General features: G+C 37.5%; 1 protein-coding gene across 5 annotated transcripts in view; it reads left to right on the top strand.

The window, feature by feature from the left end:
- Positions 1-15,853, top strand: part of EPS15 (epidermal growth factor receptor pathway substrate 15) — a 67,656-nt gene that overhangs the window by 49,785 nt on the left and 2,018 nt on the right. For 3 of the 5 annotated variants that reach the window (XM_069023393.1, XM_069023394.1, XM_069023392.1), the window contains 11 exons: positions 1,253-1,414; positions 2,051-2,248; positions 4,104-4,301; positions 4,862-4,936; positions 5,274-5,364; positions 6,648-6,683; positions 7,493-7,629; positions 9,203-9,272; positions 10,470-10,546; positions 11,041-11,203; positions 13,931-14,109. In XM_069023393.1, coding sequence (XP_068879494.1) covers positions 1,253-1,414; positions 2,051-2,248; positions 4,104-4,301; positions 4,862-4,936; positions 5,274-5,364; positions 6,648-6,683; positions 7,493-7,629; positions 9,203-9,272; positions 10,470-10,546; positions 11,041-11,203; positions 13,931-14,109 — 1,386 coding nt within the window. Of the gene's footprint in view, positions 1-1,252; positions 1,415-2,050; positions 2,249-4,103; positions 4,302-4,861; positions 4,937-5,273; positions 5,365-6,647; positions 6,684-7,492; positions 7,630-9,202; positions 9,273-10,469; positions 10,547-11,040; positions 11,204-13,930; positions 14,110-14,675; positions 14,713-15,853 lie in introns of all 5 variants that reach the window. The other 2 variants (XM_069023395.1, XM_069023396.1) reach the window with 2 other exon arrangements.

The following is a 15,853-nucleotide window of genomic DNA, read 5'->3' as shown; positions in this document are numbered from 1 at the left end:
CTCCTTTTTGATCTCCCTGTATTATCTTTTCCTCTTGACTTTGACGATTCTTTCTTCCTAATTTCTTTTCTTGACATGTTTTTCAGTGTTATCTCTGCAGCTTGTTGCAGTATAACCATTCCCGTGGTTCAGAAATGAACTAATTATTTTATGATGCTACTTAATGTACTCAAAACACCAGATACATAATCTCTGCTCTTACCTAAATCAAAAGATTCCATATTGCTGTGTATGAAATGTGCATTTCTTACCCGTACTGGTACACAGAAAATAAGTTTTTGGTTGATCCTTGCAAAATTAGGGGCAGGAATGCCCTAGGAGGCAGTGCATTTGGGTTAATGGTCTTTCACCATGCTCCAAAAAGCATTTCTTATTTTTGGCCATGTGGTTTTGAAGGGGAAAGGAGCAGAATGAAGAATTTCTATTATCAGAGAATCACAGAATGGTTTGGGTTGGAAGGAGCCTCAAAGCCCATCTTGTTCCAACGCCCTTCCACTATTCCAGGTTGCTCCAAGCCCCGTCCAACCTGGCTTGAACACTTCCAGGAATGGGGTACCCACAGCCTCTCTGGGCAACCTGTGCCAGGGTCTCACCACCCTCACAGGGAAGGATTTTTTACTAATATCCCATCCAAACCTGCCCTCTGTCAGTGTGAAGCCATTCCCTTGTGTCCTGTAACTCCATGCCCTGATAAAAAGATCCTTTCCAACTTTATTGTAAGCCTCTTTTAGTTCCTGGAAGGGGCTTTAAAGTCTCCCTGGAGCCTTCACTTCTCCAGGTGAACAACCCCATCTCTCTCAGCCTGTCTTGGTAGCAGAGGTGCTGCTCTAGCCCTCTGACCATCTTCATGAACTCTTCTGGACTTGCTCCAACAGGTCCATGTTCTGAATAAGAAACTCAGTAAAACATAGTGCTAAAACATAGGACAGAGACAGTGTAGCAGCCTGAATAAAGACACCTTATAAATTCAAAATGAAGCCCTGACCTTTCTGTAAGGAAAACAGTTAATCCATGTGTTCATGCATGATCTCAATACTTCAATGAGATTTGTTTTACTGAAGAAAAGCAAACACAAACAACCTGATTATTTTTATATCATTGAATTAGAATCTGAGGAGAGTTACTTGTCTGGTATCCCTGCTGGCTTCTGGAAGATAATTTGTTGATACTTTGAAATCTGGGTTAGCACTGTGGAATTCAGTGGTTAGGGGGAGAGAGGGAACAAATGTAAAGCTGATGTGTTTTATTTCAGGATCTCCAGGATGAGGTAAAGCGGGAGAGCAGTAATCTGCAAAAGCTGCAGGCTCAGAAACAGGAAGCACAGGAAACCCTTAATGATCTTGATGAGCAGAAGGCCAAGTTGGAAGAACAACTTAATGACATCAGGCAGAAGTGTGCAGAGGAGGCCCATTTGGTAAGTCTGGTGGCCAAGGCCCTTGGAAGAATAAATGCCTTGTCTTGAAGAACTTGGTTTGCAGAGTTACAGTTGTTGGGGCAGGAGAAAAAGCTTTAATGAATAAATAGCCTGAGTGTCAAGGTTTTGTGACTGACAGAGCATAGGAAATATATCACTCACTTCACTGTTCCTAATTTAGTATCAGTGTGTCAACAAACATATTGAGATATACTTGAACACAAATGAGGTTTAGAGCAAACAGTTAGCAAAATTCTATAATACAATATAAATGTAGTTAGAAACAATTACTGGGACTGATTTCTTAGTGGTTAAAAATATATCATCTTAGGTAATTTTTTCTAACATAAAGCTATTGTATTTCTTTAATGTCTGAAATTATCTTTTCAATACTAGAAATACCTCTGTTGGTCAGAAGAACAGCTAAAATATTCTGTTCTTACTGACACCAGTAGAGAATTAACTGTTCATTCAGTATGATCTATAATCTCTGCAATAGCTGTGAGATATTTTTCCTTTTTCTGATCATAAATAATAGTATTTGGTTGTGTTTGAAAATGTTGTTTGGGTTTTTGGGTGTGGGTTTTTTGTTGGTTTGTTTTTTTTTTTTAACTTGAAATATTGTTCATGCTTTAGATTGCCATGCTGAAGGCTGAAATAACAAGTCAGGAATCAAAGATTTCAGCATATGAGGATGAACTGACCAAAGCCCAAGAGGAGCTGAGTCGCCTGCAGCAAGAAACTGCAGAGCTTGAGCATTGCATAGAGTCTGGGAAAGCACAGCTGGGACCTCTTCAGCAACATCTGCAGGATTCACAACAGGAAATCAATTCAGTAAGGCAGTGTGAAAGACCCACCCCCCAAAAAATATTTTGAGCTGGCAAACTTTAGTGTGGTTTGTCTTAAGGGGAAGGCGTTGTTTCCTTTTTCCTTCACTCTTTGCTCATGTCTCTAGTTACTTACACATATGTTCTGTGCTGGTAGTTGTTAGGATTTTTAGAGGCTGACTGAAGTCATACTTCATGGTCTTTCTCCAAGTTTATTAATTAAAGGGATTAATTTATTATACTCCATGGATAATTTGTCATAATGTAATGAATGAAAAATGGATATTGCAGACTTAAATTCTCTGTGTCCAGTAGTTATTTAGGTTTTCATCCTCAGTCATGGCCTGGGGCATGCTCTCACAATTCCTTAATTGATGTGAAGTTGATATAAAATTACTGATAGCATTTACTTAGTGCATTGTTGAAGGGGGGAAGTAAGGTGGATGTAAGAAGAAATTGGGTTGAGACACTGAGAAGCAGAGAGCTGTCTGCATTGGTTTTCAAGCCCTGTGCTTTGAGGTGGCTGCTGTTGCATGGAACATTTTCAGTTTCTCTCTGTTACCACTGATTTGTTATTACTTCAGTGGTGCATGAACTTGCACACCCTTTCCTCATGGTTCTCCTTCCCTGTTGCCAGCTGTGTTATGTATTAGCCACTAACACTGATACCAAGTTGAAAACAAAAGGCAAAATCCTACCTTAGAACCCTAGAAATGGCTGACTTTTGGGGTGATCATTTCACACAATTTACATCTGTAACTTGCTAACAAGTCTTACAACATTCATAATTTTAAAATATGGCTTTTAGTTTAGAAACTGAGAAGTAAACAAGTGGATTTTTTCATCATTTCATCACAGCTAGAGAGAAGGTTATACTGTTTCAGTGTTTTTATATGGCAAGAGGTGCTTGCCATGAACAGATTTGAGACTGATAATATGAGTGGTTATGCTTGACTGTACCACTGACATTTTTTTACTAGATTTCATAACAGTACTCCTGATTTTATTGCTCTTGACTCACAAATAAGGAACAGTAGGTGCTTTGGTGCTCTAGGCAAGATTATCCAATGGCTGGTCTGAGGTCAGTTAATTTGAAAGACACCTGGTGGTGTCTTTGCTGACACCCTGAGAACTCTATGAGGTGACTGACCTAGCAGAGTTCAGTGGGATTTAGGCACCCAAATATCTGAACTAAGTTTATCCTTTTGCATAACCTGCCAGCTCCAGTAATTCCGTCATAACTGGCAGGTTGGTTGTAAATATTTGCTGTCAGGCACTGCATTAAGTATATTGCTGAAATAATAACATATTTATATAAGTGTCTGCTTAGGAACATGACTTGGCTTTTGTACACTTCAGAAGTCATGTGGGAGATAATGAAATTGTAATGTTCCTTCTCAGAAGATGAGAATTCTGATAAAGCAGCCTTTGTAATTTTAAGGAAATTGCAAATACATAATTTAGAAAAAAAACCCAAACCACACACACATAAAACCCCAACCCAAAACAAAAATAAGAAAAAAAACCCAACCAAAACTCCCCAGTAAAACTAAACAAAAAACCCCTGAAACATTTGCAACTTTTCTCATGAGTTTGGGTAACAACAAGTCTTGGTGCTGCCAGTGACAGTCTTCCTTGGCAAAAGGTGTCCTTCAACCACTCTGCACTTCTGCTAAATAGGATTTCTGCTTATCTCTCAAATTTCACCCTTTGATTGACAGAACAGGTTTTTATTATATTTGTTTTTCTAAATAAGATTTTCACACATGTATCACCCACCTTGTATTTAGGAAGGGATGGCCATATTTACTGGCTTCCATGTGCTGCCATACTGTTGCAAATACATTTATTTCTGTTCACAGGTGCAGACGAAGCTTCTTGAGCTGAAAGAACTGGAAAATAACCAATTTAGTTGGCACTCTCAGCCCCATAGTACACTTGTTAATGGAACTGTGGATCATTCTAGTCTTAGCAACAGCAGCAGTGAAACTGCAAACCTTAATGATAATGCTGAGAGGGAAAGTATAGCAGAAGAGGAACAAACAAACAGTGTGTCTCCAGTGAGTAGTGTTTTGCCTACTTGATCACGATGCATTGCAGCTGTGAAATTGGAATAAGTTAAGAATGTACTAAGATTGATTATGTTTTTAAACACTTGCACAACTGAAATTTATGGGTGTTTTTCTGAGGGACTGTGTTTCCACATATCTGAAAGTTCATAAGCAGAAAAGGGGGTAATTTTAGCTTGCCTGGAAAGTGGCAATAACATTTCTTCAGTATTTATTTCCAAAGCAAAATATCATAAATTGAATAGCAGAATTAACATTAAAGGAGAGCAGCTGTCTGCATTTGGTGCAACAAGAGCAGAATAAGGAAAAGTACAGAAAATCTAAAACTGTCTTGCTTTAAATGTTCCTCCTTATGTCTCAGTTGATTCATGATTGATTTATTTTTTTAAAACTTTTACAGGGTTTAGGGAACACTAAAGTATGTGCTATAATAAGTATGAACCTCTTAAAGTATACTTTAGTATATTCTGTAATTCTATTTAAAACTTAAAATTTTATTGTGCAGTCTTGTATTTACTTATTTATGGTGAATTGCTTTTATCCTTGTACAGATAAGGAATAGTCCTGAAACAGCAGTCTCTGTTGGAGAAGAGAAAGAGACCCCAGCTGCAACTGTTACTAAAAAAGTGAGTTTTTCAAGTTTGGGGGAGGAAAAAGTAGGTTAAAAAAAATCCTGGTTAAACTGTTTCAGGCTTGCATGATGGTGATGTAACAGTATAAGAATAATTGTCTCTTCTTACTGGTTTTATTTAGTGTGATGTCTTGAAAACATTTCATCTCATGTAGCAGGCAGTTTGTTGAAAAATATTTTTGATCTTCATTGATGAATTATATAGAATTCCAGCTGTCTCTTTGCTTTAAGCTTTAAGAAACTACTGAATGGTAACAGGAGATGTCATAAGTGCTTTCCATCCTTGCAAGTCTTAAAATTTTAATACATTTCTCTATGTCTGCATTGCCCAGGAAGATCCATTTGATGCTGAATCTCATCCATTGCCTGATCTAGTTTCTGAAGCCAGCTTAGAGTTCTTCCAGTCTGACCCTTTTGTTGGCAGTAAGTAATCATTTGTGTCTAAGTGCAGATTTGCAGAAACGGGTCTTGTGTGAGCACGTCAGACTCATCTGCACCTTGAGACTGCTCTTTATAGAATAAATCTGAAGATGTGTGAGTGACAGCAGTGTGGAGCCAACAGCATTACAAAAATAGAAGTGATAGAAATGAGAGTTCTGGCATGTTTCTCCTTCCTTGATCTGGACTTCCTAATGAGTTCTGAAAATTGCTCCTTTCCCTCAGTGCTCTTCCTGAGCATGTCTCTTACCCAGCCCCTCCCTGCCCCTGCCCTGGTGGCATTTTGGCTGTAAATGTGTGGGCATACTTGTGATACATGTGGTGTCACTAATCTGATTTACAGCCCCAATCCACAAACAGGTCAGTGGAGGGTTCTCTGGGTTGTGCTGTGGGGAGGGTGTGAGTGGTTCAGAATGAATGGCTGTGGCCTACTTCTGGTGAGTTTGGCTCTCAGAACAAGGTAATGTGGAACTGCACCTTCTGTTCATCTTGTGGAAGTGCTGGGCTTTATTTTAAGAACTTGCCATTGACGAATGGTGTAGCTCTGCTCTTATGTTTTATGGATGGAATGATCTGCCTATATGGAGCCAGTTGGGGAAGGGGAGTTAATTTGAGTTAACTGCTGAAGCAGATGTTTTCAGCCACATTAATATGATTTAACATGCTTTCAGATCAACATGGCCTGATCAATTTAACTTGTATTGCTTTGAAAGGAAAATAACCTAAATTTGTTTCAGATCACTTGGCTTCTGAAAAAATGTCAGTGCAGATTCAATATTTTTAATGAATAAATTAAACTAATTTAAAAGAGCTTGAATGTTTCTGTGTAGATACTGCTTGATTTTTGTTTATATTGAAGTGGTCTTACAGCACTTGACAATGCCTTTCTTTCAGAAGAGAAAAGGTCTGTCTGTTAAGAGCCAAACTTTAGGGCTTTGAGCACTCAGTGTATTCAGGGGTAGATACCTACATCTAGGAGACAGAATATCTGTCTCTCAGATTTACATGAGGAAGTACAAATGACTTGGTATCATGCATCCAGTAGTGAAGTAAACACTTAGGAGCTATCATCCACAGTGTCTGTGACAATTAAACAAATCTGGGACTCATCTCAGTAGCTGGCCTGGATTACTGCAGTGGTAATACTGCATAATGTGGGTGTTTGTGGACAACAGCCAATGGAAATGCAGCTTGGAGATGCCTGCTTTTGTGTGTGTTTCATGATGGTAATAAGTTGCTTAATGAATATTTGCTTTGCTTTTGAACAGATGATCCCTTCAAAGATGACCCTTTTGGAAAAATTGGTAAGTAACTTTATAACTTGTAATGTGTTTGTTTTTCTAAATGGTTCTTGCTAGTGGGGAGAAGTGTCACCACTTTCAGAGGAGAAAAGTAGGTGGAAATGCCACAAAAAGTCATTATAGGATATATGTGGCATTAGCATCTGGCCACTTGTGTTATGGCTTTTCAGAGAAGTCCATTGCCAGTCAACTTTGCTCTTGTTGGAAGTTCCTTGGTTGGAATTTAAGTATGTGAAGGTGGTGAACAGAAGGCCTCAAACTCTTGGTGCCTGTTTTATATGCAAGGTAGTAGGACTGTGCTCTTTTAAAGGCTCTTAACTTACCAACTTCGTTTAGAATCAAGTATTGAAAAGGTGGGAAGTCTCTATTTAGACTGACTGTATAGGCAAAGTCATTGCATTGTTTGCTTGGTCCTGAATGGAGTTACTGGTGGCAAAAAAGCCAAATAACCTGTGGGAAAGCAATAGTAAAATACTGCCAAATAAGAAACATCAATTGGGCTTGGGGAGTGCAGGAGAGATCTTAGAAACAATAGGTTCTGTAAAATGCTTCAATTTTAGGGGACTTGGTTAAAGAACCTATATGCTGAGATGGTTCTGGAACTACTGTTTCATGAAGTGCAGAAAATGTTGGCTTGTCTGATGTTTTGAATCGAAGAATACAAATTATTCACAGGTCCATTTCATGCTTTAAAGGTCCTTGGCCTTAAACATGTCACTTTGTAGCACTATGAAAAAAGCGATATATGGTTTAGCTTTTAGGATATGAGCTAAGTAAAGCAAGCAGAAATGTTAAAGACATTTACTTTTTAGATCCCTTTGGTGGTGATCCCTTCAAAGGCTCAGACCCTTTTGCAGCTGACTCTTTCTTCAAACAATCCTCCACCGACCCTTTTGTGACTGCTGGCACTGATCCATTTAGCTCTACAGACAACAGTAATAATACCACAGTAAGTTTGGTGTCACACCTTTTACTGCTTTGTATGTGTGATTTGGACAAAATAACCTATTTTTCACATTTAGACATGCTTTAAAGAATTGATATTCAGAAATCATATAAAGGTTATGTCTGATCCCCTGGCTCTGTCTTGTCTTTTTTGTGTCCTATTTTCTAGAAATAGTCACAGATAAAATAGAAGTAAAAACAAAAACATTTTCAAATAATTTCATTGTGGATCTTCATTGCTCCACAGCTAAGAGCATTTGACAGTGATGACTTAAGCTCTGTCACTATTTAACAATAATGACTTAAGCTCTATTAGTTGGTGGAACTTAGTAAGTGGAAAGAAACGCAGGATAAACCTCACCAAGTTTAGTTGAGACACTTGATTTTTGCCTCCACACTCTATAGCATCAAGAAGTATGTGCTCTTTCTTATCTGAAATCTGATGTGATGTATGGGGTTTCCCCTCAGAAAAGTCAAATTGTTCTGTAGGTGTATGTTTAGGTTTTATTGTGTTTTGGGTTTTTTTAATAAGAATCATCAAAGCTCTCTCATAATGTGGAGATTCCTACTGAATGTACCTCTTTCAAATGTACTTCAGTGTAACTTTTAGTTGCTCACATTATAAACAAGCAGTTATTGAATAGTCTTGAGCCTTTAATAAGGTAGAGTTGGGCATAAAACCCTCTCTGGTGTAGACTAGAACTTGTTGAATGTGTAATATTTAAAGCTGATAGGCAAAAGACAATTTAAGCAGCTGTAATTCTTCATGTCATTAAGTTTGTCTCCATTCTTTTGCCATCTTGTTTCCTTTTCAGTGCTGTTTCTGTTCATGCCTCACTTCCAACTTTGTGTGTGCATAAAATCTGCATAGACATATATAAGTCTCAAAGATACATGTGGATTAAGAAGCAAGTTTAGTGGCTGTAGGGTGTGCCTGAGGTGCACCCACAGCAGCCAAGAGAGTGAGAAATCAGTGCACCTGACAGTGGTGATCCTGCCCATCCCCATGGTGTGCACGTTGTGCAGATCTCAGGGTCATATTACACACCACAGTCTACACCTCCAGCCTTAAAAATTAGGTTTTTACAATCTCTAATACTTGGCACAGTATCCTTTTCAAAGTCTTGATGTTCTAATGTAACCAATTCTTGGTCTTCTGTGGTGTGGGATTAGCAGTGGATTCTTGAGATCTGTACTTCTGAAATTATGCTTTCATCCTAAGTGCTTTACCACACATCTCTGGAGTGTTGGAATCTTGTAGTTATAGTTTCATGAAGATAGCTCTGCTTGTAGAAATCTGAGACCAAAATGAGTGGTAGATACTCTTGACTGTTGCATTAGCTATTACCAGGTATGTTGCACATGTTGTACCTTTTTTCCATCCTTCCAAAGTATTAATCAAAACAGAGAGGAGGAGTTTCTATTGATAGACTTGTTTACTGATGCTGATAAAAGCTATTTCCAGAATGTGTTATCTTAAAACTTCTAAACTAAAATAAATCGTGACTGTATTCTTAGATTGAAGAATCTTTTAAGCTGAAAAACAAATTTCCCTCCAAAGGAATTTTTTATTTTAGACAGAGATATCAAAGAAGAATGACCCTTTTGCTCCTGGTGGAACCACTGTTACTACATCAAATGATCTAGGTAAAAGTAGATTATACATATCAAGTTTCTTGAGTTTTATTTTTATTTGCTTTTCCTTGCTTTCATTTCTAGTTTTTTAACTGAATTTGCAACAGAGCATTTTAGGGATTTCCCATGTTTTCTGAATTTTCCTATAAAGTGTGACATAAGGTGCCTGTTTTCAGGGGTGAATTTTATAAACCAAAACTGACTCTTTATCTGTAGTGTGTATCACTGAGGATTGATTCCACAAGAACTGTTCCTCTGCTTTACCTAAAACTGGGACAATATCCTGATCTAAGCATTTGGACGATTTGAATTGTTGGTACTGCTTCCCATTAGAGTTGTTTTCTGAGATACCATGTTATTTTCTAAGTAACATCAGGATAGCTCTGCACTACAAGAGTAGATGTGGAATAGAGTAACTACTTCATTGAGATTTTTTACTGTTCAAGTTTGCTCCTTCTGTGACCCTCTCTCATGTGAGGGCCAAATATGTTCTAGGGAAGGCTCTTAACTCCTATTTTCCTAAACTGCACTGACAAGTGATAATCCAAAACAGGAATCCATGTGTGATTTTGTATTGAAAACCTGTTCATTTTAATTGTAGGGGGAAAATGGTGGTTTTTAGAGCTGCAGAAGTGAGTATGGCACTTCTTGCTCTACAGTAGAGTAGCAGTTTTCACAAATTTTAGGCACATGAGAATGAAGGCGTACTGTTGAATTAGACTGGGATGATATGAGGTTCAGATACTTGATTCCACAAGTGGGTCTGCAGTCAGAAAAGAGCTCTGGTTCATGTTCATATATATACACATAAATATATATATGTCTGGATATGTATATTTATGGATGTATGCACACAAAAAAATACCTCTGTGTGTATACATACATGTATCTCAGTAGAACATTTCCAATAGTAGGCTTATTTGATATTTTCAGTGGAATTTAACGTTTTTTAATGTAGGAGAACATAATATCAGTATTTCTTTTGAATTACTTCCTGTTCAGGAGATTTATTATTCTTAATTGGAAGTTGACACTTTAAGAGTTTTTGAAAAAGCTACTTAAAACTTGAAGTGCTCACCTCATAAAATACTTCACTTGAATTAGTCTATGTTGCAAAATATGTAATAGTTGCTATTTTGTAGTGGGATTTTTCTTTTCAGTCTTTCATATTTAACTCTTAATCTTATTCTTTGCTTGATTTGTATTTAGCTACAGACCCCTTTGCCTCCCTATTTGGAAGCGAATCCTTTGAAGGTGGCTTTGCTGACTTCAGCACTCTGTCAAAGGTAACATGAAGCTGCTGCTACTCACAGAAAATGCATGAAACTGCAGTGACAAGACAGAGCTTACTCAGTTTCATTACAGTTTTGCCACTACTAAACATTTATAATGGCTGACTTGCTTGAAAAAGAGGTCTTGATAGCAGATTGTCCTGCGATTCTGTGAAGAAAGCAATCTTTTCAGCTTCATAAGTATTTTCTCTCTATTTCCAGTGATACTATAAGTTACTTATTTATTTTTAAATTTGCTGAGTTTAGCAGCAAAAGTACTACTTTTCCTGTTTAACTGCTTTCAACTTTATAGTGCTGTAACAGTAGCCATTCCTGATTTTTCTTTCTGTTCAATCTTCTCTAGTATGTGGATCTGTGTAAAAACAAACAAAAGTCTTTTCTTTAGTCTTAGTCCAAACTTTCAGTTCTGCTTTAATACTGTGTTATTGAAGAGAATGTCTAGTAGCACTGCACTGAAAATGTGTGTGTTGCTGTTTTCTTTGTTGAAGGCCAACAATGAGGATCCCTTTAGCTCTTCCACGTCAGGCTCTGTCAGCAATGTCACCATAACTAAAAACTTATTTGAGGAACCACCTGCTAAAAATGAGGATGTTCCTCCTGCACTGCCCCCTAAGACAGGAACTCCCACCAGGCCCTGTCCACCACCACCTGGTAAGAGCTGACACTGGTAACAATCAGCTGCTTCATGGCAGAGAGACAGTAATTATGAGGGGAGGGCGAAGGGTCTGAATTTAAAATGAATGAGCAAGATGTGGAACAAGTCCGTTCCTGATCTCTTGGTCGTTTCCTCAGAGTTAAGTTTTGCATGGTGTTTGGGATCATAGTTTGAAGAGACAAAGGATTTAGAAAACGGGAGAAAAGACTTACTAGAAATGTGTGCAAGAACACAGCATAGCTGCGAATTAAATGGTTACTAATGTGATACGCTGTGAATCTTGAATTAAATTATGCTTAAAGCGAGAATTTAGTGTGTTTTATACATTGCAGACACAAATGGGTTCATGCAAAATGAATTAAATAGGGTTAAATGACTGGCTCAGGTTTTCAGGTTAACTATTTGTAGGTGGTCTTGCCAGAGCTTTGTAGCAGTAACAGTAATAAACCCAGGTTCCCTGGGCTGTTTTCTCCTCAGTGGTAGAGGAGTCCTGAGGGATGCTCCATGGCACAAACCACTCAGCTTTCCAGAAAAAGCTGTGATTAGCATGGATAACAACACCTTCTTGTGGTTGCAACAAGACCATGTTACAACAGACTCCTCACTCTCATTTTTTTTTGCAAACATAGGAAAATATATTTCTAGTATTCCTTTAAAAATTTCTGTCCTCTGTTTCATTGTCTTTATGAACTCTACTGCATCATTTTTTTCACTGTTACACTATATGGATAAGTCTTAAGGTGTTTTGAAAAACTCTGGCATGAAACTTAAACGTGTATTCATCTTTTCCTCAAAAGAATGGGAACACAGTAGATACAGGAGTGCTCATGCTGAAGTTTAAATTCAGCTGTTTAATTTCTAATGTTGGTGTGAGATCTGGTTCATGCTAATGCCTTGCAAGTAATCATTTCCATTGTAAATAACATTGAAACAGCTGACATGGCAAGTGATGGTATTGGAATGTTTGGTGTTGGTCCTTATTTAAACATAAAAAGGATTTCTGACTTGATTGTGTGGGAGTGGCTGTGACATGGTGCACTTCGGGAATGCAGACTTCTAGGGGTGAAACAGCAGCATCCTTAGCAACAGATGACTTGAAAAAAATAGGCTGATTTGATATGCACGGTTAAAAATGTGGTTATCTTGATAACCATTCCCATTTAATTATTTTCCTAATGGAAATAAAATTTGAGGTACTTAAATGTAATTATTTTTAATGACTCCCTTGGTCTGATTTGAAACAATAGAATGCTTTTTCAAAGAAATATCCAACAATCTTTCTTTCAATTCTTTTCTCTATTGGAAAATGTGTAGAAGGGCTGTTGCCTCTGAATTTGTTGCCTCTCTACTGATAAGCACCCTCATTTCTTGATTTTCAGGAAGATTTGGTGACCGTGTATTTTATATTCTTACAATTATTAACCCTTCCCATGCAAAAATAAAATTCCCTGGATGTTATTTGGAGCTGCTTCTCCCACATATTTTAAGAAATAGGCAAGCATTGTTTTCAAGTAACAGAATTGTAGAATCATAGAATGGTTTGGGTTAGAAGGGACCTTAAAGATCATTCAGTTCCAACCCCCTGCCATGGGCAGGGACACCTTCCATTAGAGTAGATTGCTCAAAGTCCTATCCAACCTGGCCTTGAACACTTCCCAGGGATGGGGCAGCCACAATATTGTCATCAGTGATACACAGATAGAACATCATCAGTGAGAGAGATGGAAGGGTTATCTGGGAAATGTCTAAGTAAATCATATGTTCCCAGGGGGATGGGAACAGATTCTCCAAATCTCTAAATCATGGCCAGATGAGAATCTCTTCTGCTCTTACAAAATAATTTTTAGACTAATTTTCAGTAGTGATATGTGAAGTAATAAGCACTTTGGTTCAATTCTGCAGTTTTAATCTGAAATGGAAACAGAAGCAAGTTTTAAAATACAGCCACTGCAAGGGTGGAACCACTTGCAGAACCTGGTAGTAGAATTCAAAATACTGCACTGAAAACTCTTGTGTAAACAGTAACGTAGAGAGGGAATGGTGGGATGAAATTCAGCTCAGCTGTTCCTGAAAGTATTTGGGTTAATGTCCTCAAAGGTGTTGAAAGTTGGCTGGGGTTAAGCTGAAAAAAACCCAACAAGATAAGTGGTGGTTTGTCCCTAATTCTGTTTATTTGCAACTACTTTGGCAAGAGTTAACAAAACAGCTCAGTCTGTGATTGTCTGTTATCATACTCCTTGTTCTAAACTGCAAAAATTCCTGGTCTTAGCATAGTGAGAGGACATGGTGTTTTGAACACTTACAAGTGTAATGTATTTCTGGTCTCTGAGTAAAAAACTGTGTTAACTTGATTCAAACAAATAATAAAAGAGTCTTCCTGGAATGATCAAAGACAGTTGATAACCAAAAAACAATACTGTGCCGACAGAATAGGTGCTCAAAACTGTTAGCAATTCTCTTTCCAAAATAGTTCATTAATATATAACTGTGTTCCTGACTCATTAACATACATGTGTTCCTTTTTACCTGATTACCCTTTCAGAAAGTGTGGGCTGCACCCTCATTTTTTAAATTGGCAACCCTTCCTCTGAAGCTACAGCTCCACTAGTTTGTGGGAAGAGGTTGTGTTCAAAGTAGCTTTTGAATGGGGTTTTTTTTTTTACTAGTTTTGGCATGTTATTACCTGCTATCTTAAATTCATTTTAAATTCATTTTAATCTAAGGGAAAAGACCTATCAATCAAATAGACTCTTCAGATTCCTTTAAACCGAGCGATCCATTTCAGCCTTTCCCCACCCCAGACATTCCCAAAGAACAAGAAGCAGATCTATTCTCTGATCCATTTGCTCCCACCAGCATCAGTAAAGAGGCTGACCCCAACAATTTTGCAAACTTCAGTACTGTGAGTAAACACTTTTTACATTTGTTTCAGTATAACGGCAGCTTTGAAATGTTCACACTGAAGTCTTCAGTCTAATTTAAATTATTAAAACATATCCCGTGTATGAAAGGGATATTGCTTCCACTCAAAACAGTGTTTACATTTACAGCTGAGGCTGTCCTAAACCAAAATGCTGCAAAATGCTTAGTTAATGTTTAAATTGCATTGGTTTTATGCCTTTTTTCGTGGAGACCTCCTAGCTTTTAGAAGAGAGGATTTCAGAAATATCTATGTCCTAGGGATTATCCATTTTATCAATGTGTGCAGCAAATTGAAATTATAAATCTATAACAAGCACACTGTTAACTATTCAACTAAAAACAAACCAAAATGTGGTTTTAATTTCACTGTCACTGAACTGTTTGGTCATAGTTTTAATGTACCAAAATATTGATAAACAGCCTCATAACAGTGTATGTTAATGAAATATAATTTGATGAGTTTTGAATGGTTAGTGAATTCCAGACTTATGCACAATGAAGTAAAAAGTAGTAAGTGTCTCTTTATAACCAGAATTCATTTCATAGAAGTCGTGGTGTCCAAGCAGTAGAAGCAAATCTAAAGGTTTGTGCATGCCTATATATTATTTTTTTCTTTTGAGCTTTTGCAAGTAGAAGTTTTGAAAGGCATCATCTCACTTTCAAGCCTGATACCTGTTAAATGCAATTTGCATTTACAGTATCTTGTCCATACTGCTCTTTTTCTGTTCAGGCCTAATAAACTACGTGCTTGATTGAGGTAAACTAAGGACTGTCAGGCTCTCAAAGTAGACTTGCACTGGTTGGTGTGTCTTGTAGCATGATAACTTCTGAAATGTGGTTATCCATCTGTGGTAGTAGTTAGGGGGTCTGAGAAGCCAGTTTGGAGGAATGGCAAAAATGTTTATTATCTTTATGAAGGAAAAAGTATTATTTTCCAGCTGCAATTACTGAAAGTACTGAGTGCACTATGGAGAAAACTCAGGTGTTTCTGCTTTTATTTCCCAAAGAAGCAGCTCAAAGCAGAGACCTGGAGTCTCTAACCTCTAACCCTTTCAGCTAATGCTGGGACATCCATGAGGACAGGGACTTCACCTACCTCTTAATTTTTCTGCATGTTTACTAGAAAGAAACTTTAGCATAATCTTTTGTATTTTATTTAAGATAATACCCTTAACTGTCTCTGATTCATAATCATTGTGCCAGAGGTATTTAGTTCACTGTCAGTTCTCATCAATATACATGGAAATAATCTGTTCTTTTTTTCCCCTCTCATATCATGCTGACCTTTCTCTGTATTACTACCAGCCTTCTAACTCTACAGCTACCTTATTATTTTGCTGCTTCTTGGCAATATTTTTCATCTACACATTCAGAAACAGTTCACAGCTAAATTTTTGCAGTCGTTGTCACTTGGAAAAGTCATCCCTAATGAAAGCAGGGTAAATCAGGATGGCCTACAGTGTCAATAGGAGTGTGCTTTGCAAAGTGTTCTGATTTATTCAGATTTTCTTGTATAGAGTGGATTTTATCCAAAATAAAATATATTTGAATTACAGCACTTTCTGCTAAGTAATGTTTTTGAAACTTAATACTGAAATTTGAAACATGGCATATTTCATTAAAATACATCAGTTTGATGGCTTCAGTGCACTTCTTAGTAGTTAAATCTTCGATGAAGCCAATCTTAGTCTATTACAACTACAAAACAAGTAGTATTTGAAGAC

This window comes from Aphelocoma coerulescens, chromosome 8 (assembly GCF_041296385.1).
Source record: "Aphelocoma coerulescens isolate FSJ_1873_10779 chromosome 8, UR_Acoe_1.0, whole genome shotgun sequence".
In the NCBI taxonomy this organism is placed as follows: domain Eukaryota; kingdom Metazoa; phylum Chordata; class Aves; order Passeriformes; family Corvidae; genus Aphelocoma; species Aphelocoma coerulescens.
Note: the sequence above shows the minus strand (reverse complement) of the source record. Positions and strands in the feature narration are given on the sequence as shown.